This window comes from Oncorhynchus mykiss, chromosome 17, assembly GCF_013265735.2.
Source record: "Oncorhynchus mykiss isolate Arlee chromosome 17, USDA_OmykA_1.1, whole genome shotgun sequence".
NCBI lineage: Eukaryota > Metazoa > Chordata > Actinopteri > Salmoniformes > Salmonidae > Oncorhynchus > Oncorhynchus mykiss.
Genome location: NC_048581.1, coordinates 84,001,221 through 84,008,360, shown reverse-complemented (window position 1 = coordinate 84,008,360; position 7,140 = coordinate 84,001,221). Strand labels below are relative to the sequence as shown.

At 43.9% G+C, this 7,140-nt stretch overlaps 1 protein-coding gene across 1 annotated transcript in view; it reads right to left on the bottom strand.

Moving 5' to 3' along the window:
* Nucleotides 1-4,105, bottom strand: part of LOC110494753 (adenosine receptor A1) — a 12,906-nt gene extending 8,801 nt beyond the window's left edge. The window contains exon 1 of the mRNA XM_021570083.2: nucleotides 2,956-4,105. Coding sequence (XP_021425758.1) covers nucleotides 2,956-3,296 — 341 coding nt within the window. The 5' untranslated portion in view covers nucleotides 3,297-4,105. The remainder of the gene's footprint in view (nucleotides 1-2,955) is intronic.
* Between the last annotated feature and the right edge of the window lie 3,035 nt (nucleotides 4,106-7,140).

The window sequence follows — 7,140 nt, the reverse complement described above, 5'->3', positions numbered from 1 at the left end:
GCTAACACCTACACGTAGCCTAAGAGATAATTAAAAATGGAACGTGTCGTGATAATTTAATGAATTTCTTATTTTATCTGACTGTTACTTCTACACATGTAAGCTATTGGACATGTGTGAGCAACCTGGACTCGGGTAGAAGTAACAATAGTACATGTACATCCGGGACACTCCAATTAGTATGATATGTTTGGTACAGTGCATTAGGATTGTTTTCAGACCCCTTGACTTTTTCCACATTTTGTTACGTTACAGCCTTATTCTAACATTGATTCAATCGTTTTTTTTCCCTCATCAATCTACACACAATACCCCATAATGACATCACAATACCCCATAATGACATCACACTACCCCATAATGACATCACACTACCCCATAATGACATCACAATACCCCATAATGACATCACACTACCCCATAATGACATCCCAATACCCCATAATGACATGACATGCAAATTTATTAAAGACAAAAAACTGAAATAATACATCTACATAAGTATTCAGACCCTTTATTCAGTACTTTGTTGAAGCACCTTTGGCAGCGATTACAGCCTCGAGTCTTCTTGGGTATGACGCTACAAGCTTGGCACATCTGTATTTGGGGAGTTTCTCCCATTCTTCTCTGTAGATCCGCTCAAGCTCTGTCAGGTTGGATGGGGAGCGTCGCTGCACAGCTATTTTCAGGTCTCCCCAGAGGTGTTAAATCGGGTTCAAGGCCAGGCTCTGCCTGGGCCATTCAAGGACATTTAGAGACTTGTCCCGAAGCCACTCCTGCATTGTCTTGGTTGTGTGCTTAGGGTTGTTGTCCTGTTGGAAGGTGAACCTTCGCCCCAGTCTGAGCACTCTGGAGTAGATTTTCATCAAGGATCTCTCTGTACTTTGCTCTGTTCATCTTTCCCTCGATGCTGACTAATCTCCCAGTCCCTGCCTCTGAAAAACATCTTCACAGCATGATGCTGCCACCACCATGCTTCACCAAAGGGATGGTGCCAGGTTTCCTCCCGATGTGACACTTGGCATTCAGGCCAAAGAGTTCAATCTTGAGTTCATCAGACAAGATAATCTTGTTTCTCATGGTCTGAAAGTCTTTAGGTGCCGTTTGGAAAACTCCAAGCAGGCTGTCATGTGCCTTTTACTGAGCAATGGTCCATCTGGCCACTCTACCATAAAGGCCTAATTGGTGGAGTGCTGCAGAGATGGTTGTCCTTCTGGAAGGTTCTTCCATCTCCACAGACGAACTCTGGAGCTCTGCCAGAGTGACCATCACGTTCTTGGTCAGCTCGCTGGCCTTTCTCTCCTGATTGGTCAGTTTGGTTGGGTGGCGAGCTCTAGAAAGAGACTTGGTGGTTCCAAACGTCTTCCATTTTAGAATGATGTAGGCCACTGTGTTCTTGGGGACCTTAAATGCTGCAGACATTTTTTGGTACCCTTCCCCAGATCTGTGCCTCAACACAATCCTGTCTCTGAGCTCTTCTTGACAATTCCTTCGACCTCATGGCTTGGATTTTTGCTCTGACATGCACTGTCAACTGTGGGACCTTATATAGAACAGGTGTGTGCCTTTCCAAATCATGTCTAATCAATTGAATTTACCACAGGTGGACTCCAATCAAGTTGTATACAAACATCTCAAGGATGATCACTGAAAACAGGATGCACCTGAGCACAATTTCAAGTCTGATAGCAAAGGGTCTAAATACTTTTTCTAAAAACAGTTTTCGCTTTGTCATTATAGGGTATTGTGATGTCATTATGGGGTATTGTGATGTCATTGTGGGGTATTGTGATGTCATTATGGTGTATTGTGATGTCATTATGGTGTATTGTGATGTCATTATGGTGTATTGTGATGTCATTATGGGGTATTGTGTGTAGATTGATGAGAAAAACATTTATGTAATCCATTTAAGAATAAGGCTGTAATGTAACAAAATGTGGAAAAAGGGAAGGGGTCTGAAAACTTTCCGAATGAACTGTATATATTTATTTGTGGATTATCCATTTCTTATGATGTGTTACGAATTAATATTATATTTTACAAATTTTAAAAACTATGATATGTTACGATTTCCAATTTATTGTGGCTAACGTTAGCTAGGTGGCTAGCGCTAGGCTATGGTTTAAGGTTATGGTTAAGGTTTGGATTAGGAGTTAGGATAAAGTGTTAAGGTTAGGGGAACGGTTAGCTAACATGCAAAATAGCTCAAAAGTAGTAAGTAGTTGCAAAGTTGCTAATTAGGAAAAATGCTAAAGTTTCCCGTGATGAGATTTGAACACGCAACCTTCAGGTTGCTAGACGTTCACGTTATATGCTTCCCCATTCACCCCAACTAACCACCTATAAGTAACCTTTTGTATTGTGTAACCATACCAAACTTAACAAACAGTATAATACTAATTTGAGTGTCCTGTATTTACGTTTACTATGTTGCGCCTATGCGCCTAGTCTATGACTAGGTGGTCAACACATGGTAAGGTTTTAACTCTCTTTAGGAGAGCATACCTCAAAACTGGTGTGGAATTCAACAGCTATGAAATTCCCTCAAAGGCAAATAGAGCAGGTATGCTACACACATCTCACCTTGACTATGATGAACATGGACTTGACCTCAACTGAGACTGGCTATGTATTGAACATAACAATGTCTGTATGGTCTGTCTGTGGGTGAAGTATCTCTGTGTTAGTATCTCTTTCTGAGAGCTGACTGTGCCTGTCTGGCAAAACTGTCAATAGGCTGTATTGTTTAAGCTATAATAAATAGGCTGAATAGCCTATTCAGGAAATCAGGCAACAAAATAGCAAAATAACAAAATATCTCAGATGCCATTGCCAACAAACAAACGAGACAGATGTTAAACCCGGTGACCTTGGAAAACGAAAGCTTTCAAACAGAGACAATAAGAAAAGCCCAATATAAAGGCTATCCCTTCTCTTTCTCTCATTTTTTACCTCATGGGTATTTTGACTCTCAGGTAACGGTCGATAGCGATGGCCAGCAGGGCGAGGATGGAACTCTGCGTGAGCACCAGCACGGTGCATGCGACCAGCAGGCAGCTGTAGAAGTGCGTTTTGAGCCCGATGCTGATGGTGATGGCCAACGGGATGACCAAAGCCCCCACCGCAATATCCGCCAAAGCCAGAGACACTATGAAACAGAAGGTGGTGTCCCGCAGAGAACGGTTTATCCGTACCGCCCAGACCACCATCACGTTCCCGATCACAGAGGACACGGCGATAATCACCTCCATCCCGATGTAGAGGGCTTGGGCAGGCGGCAGACCAGACGGCATCCTGTCGGTAGCCTGGCGGCCCGGTTGTCTGGTTCTGTTAGTACTTTAGAAAGACAGGATGGAGAAGTTCTAGTATTCCTTTATGGAACTCGGGGAGCCACTGGAACTCTTGTTTGCGCATGGCGTTCTGTCTTATTCGATCCGTCCTAGGAGGATATTGCCCTAGATATCATTGCACTAAGGTTGTGCAGTCCTTTTGGAGACTGCTTTACTGAACATAATATGGACTTTGTTTTGGACACATCATGCGTCCTGTGGTGTCAGTGAAAGTCGGTTACCTTGGTGAACCACTCCCTAAAAATGAGGAGGAACAATTTTTCCAGTAAAAGTGTGATTGAGTCAAACTGGCGCCGGAGGTCCTTGTCCACAGTTTCCCAATTCAGCTCGCATCACCACTAGTCGTCATCATTAGTCAGAGTAGAAAGTTGAAAAATAGAATATCTGAGACTGGTGTCATCAACGGTTAAAGCTGTCAGGGAATGAAAATAATAACGTTAACGCATTGCCCGAACTATTAATCAGCTTAAATATTACCCATTCTCCTCTCCTTCAATTGTGATTTTCAGCTTCTTTTCACATGCAAGCTTTCGCGTAAAATCCAGTCTTCTTTGCCAAAACGTTTGTTTGGTAGAATGGTTTTCAAAATAGGAAAATAATCAAATGAACCGAACTGTCCCGAACTCATTGACGGTGCGCTCACCTCCAATACAATAGGCTATCTGGTTATTAGCAGCGAGTGTATTCTCTGCTCCGCTCTCTCTGCATACTACTTTATGTGAAGTCACATGCGCCGGCGGACCTCTGTGCTCACCAATCCGAATGGACAAAAGAGGGGGGTGGGTGTTGGTGCCGCTTGGTGCCGGCCATCTAGAGAGATGGAGAAAATATTAAATTCGATCATGGTCTAGCATATGGTTTATTTACTGGATGCCCTTGCAATTCATATTGTCAAGGTCATGGTAGTGTATAAAACCATTTGGTGTGATTGAGAAATGCTCCTTATTTTTATGCTAGAAGGCGGAATATAATGACACACAATGTTAATAAAGAATATATAATAAGGGACATTGTCATTAGTTCCCCATACTCTTCGATGTTGCGTACTGTTACAGTATGTCTCATGGGTTTCATAACCACATCTGTCTTTATAGAGGGCTTGGTTGTATAGCAACAAAACCAGCAACAAAACCTACGCATGCGCAACTATGGGACAAGACAGACCGGGTTGGTTTAGATTGTTGACAGTATGTAATCTATATTTCATCTCCAAAATTGATTGAAAACATAAATACATTTACACAATGAACACTTGTTGTCTATCAAATACATTGTTACAGTTGTTGGTTATAGCATATATTTTTTTTTTTACATATTAGCATTCATTAGAAATCAACCAAAACACCCCAAAACAAGATATAGTATCAAGAACAAGATTGAACTACATTAAACAAGTCACTTACCATTCCCTACATGGCAGTTTCTTGTCATTGTTGGTAGCTACCTGGCCATCCAGAATCATAACAACTCATGGACTTCTGCCCCTTTGAAGTGTGTGCATCGTTTTCGTGACTTTAACCCATCTACTCTACATGAATAAAAGTATGTGGACACCTGCTCGTCGAACATCTCATTCCAAAACACAATGGGCATTAATATGGAGTTGGTCCCCCCTTCGCTGCTATAACAGCCTCCACTCTTCTGGGAAGGCTTTCCACTAGATGTTGGAACATTGCAGCGGGGACTTGTTAGTGTGCTCAGGCACTGATGTTGGGCGATTAGGCCTGACTCGCAGTCGGCGTTCCAATTCATCCCAAAGGCGTTCGATGGAGTTGAGGTCAGGGCTCTGTGCAGGCCTGTCAAGTTCTTCCACACAGATCTCGACAAACCATTTCTGTATGGACCTCGCTTTGTGCACGGGGGGCATTGTCATGCTGAAACAGGAAAGGGCCTTCCCCAAACTGTTGCCACAAAGTTGGAAGCACATAATAATCTAGAATGACGTGCTGTAGCATTAAAATTTCCCTTCACCAAACCATGAAAACATCCCCAGACCATTAGTCCTCCACCGAACTTCACAGTTGGCACTATGCATTGGGCCAGGTAGCATTCTCCTCGCATCCGCCAAACCCAGATTTGTCCATCGGACTGCCAGATGGTGAAGCGTGATTCATCACTCCAGTGAACGTGTTTCCACTGCTCCAAATTCCGATGGTGGCGAGCTTCACACCACTCCAGCTGACGCTTGGTATTGCTTATTATTATTTTTTGTCCAATTGGTAGTTACAGTCTTGTCCCATCGATGCAACTCCCATACGGATCGGGAGAGGCGAAAGTCGAGAGCCGTGCGTCCTCAGAAATACAACCCAGCCAAACCGCACAGCTTCTTGACAATGTGTTGGAGGAAACACTGTACACCTGGCGATCGATCTCTAGTGGCACAGCTAGCACTGTGGTGCAGTGTCTTAGACCACGTGGGAGGTGCCGCTTATGGTGATCTTAGGCTTGTGTGCGGCTGCTCGTCCATGAAAACCCATTTCATGAAACTCCCGTGGCAGCTCTAGCAGGGCAGAAATTTGACAAACTGACTTGTTGGAAAGGTGGCATCCAATGATGGCACCACGTTAAAAGTCACTGAGCTCTTCAGTAAGGCCATTCTATTGCCAATGTTTGTCTATGGAGATTGCATGGCTGTGTGCTCGATTTTATACACCTGTCAGAAACGGGTGTGGCTGAAATAGCCAGAATCCACAAATTTGAAGTGGTGTCCACATACAACTGCAGTGTGTATGGATGTGCAAATGGCACAACCCTAATACAATTCCTCCCCTCCTACATGAACCGTCGGGAGAGTCGGTTCTACAAGTCCAAGCGTCTAGGTGCCCGCCTATCACTTGTAGGATAACGGTGGTCAACCAGACTCTCAATAACAATGTCTTTAGACTGTGGCATTGACACAGATGTGGGCATATGGGTAGCCTGTGTCACAATCTTGTCATGTACTGTGTGTGCGACTGAGTCACTTTTGTGAGAACCTGACTGTGAGCCGCTAGGTGATGACTGCTGGGTCAGGGTGTCAACCAGTAACAGTTCTGGACCACTACCCATTTGTGGTTCTGTCGCTGTTGCTTTACTCAACAGTGACTGATCTGTGTGCCTTTTCCAGGTGACGTACTCTGTAGTCTGGACAGTGTAGCACACAGGACCAGTCTGAGCAATGACTGTAGCAGGAACCCACTTTGGTCTGTTGAGGTAGTTCCTAGCTAAGACAGTTTCTCCAGGTTTGAAATGCTCTGTTCTTTGCTCTGTTTTAATTGTATTTAACCTTTATTTAACTAGGCAAGTCAGTTAAGAATAAATTCTTATTTACAATGATGGCCAGTTGACAACGTTTGTGTCAAGGCTCAGGAGAAAACCCAGATGCAGACAGTTTCGAAGTAACAAAAGTTTATTACAAAAACAAGGGGGCAGGCAAATGACAGGTCAAGGGCAGGCAGAAGTCAGTAGTCCGGAGCAGAGGCAGGAAAAAACAGGAACTTAAAACAGACAGGAGCACAGGAAAAAACGCTGCTAGGCTTGACGAAACAAAATGAACTGGCAACAGACAAACAGAGAACACAGGTATAAGTACACTGGGGATAATGGGGAAGATGGGCGACACCTGGAGGGGGGTGGAGACAAGCACAAAGACAGGTGAAACAGATCCCGGGTGTGACAGTTTGACTTCACTCTCCTCTTGACGTCTTAATGTGTTGTACGCCATTCAGCTGCCGTCCGTTGTCGCTAATGAGTTGGAGGGGCGGTCAAAAATATCGAAACACTTTTCCAAGCTTCTCAATGGTCTTCT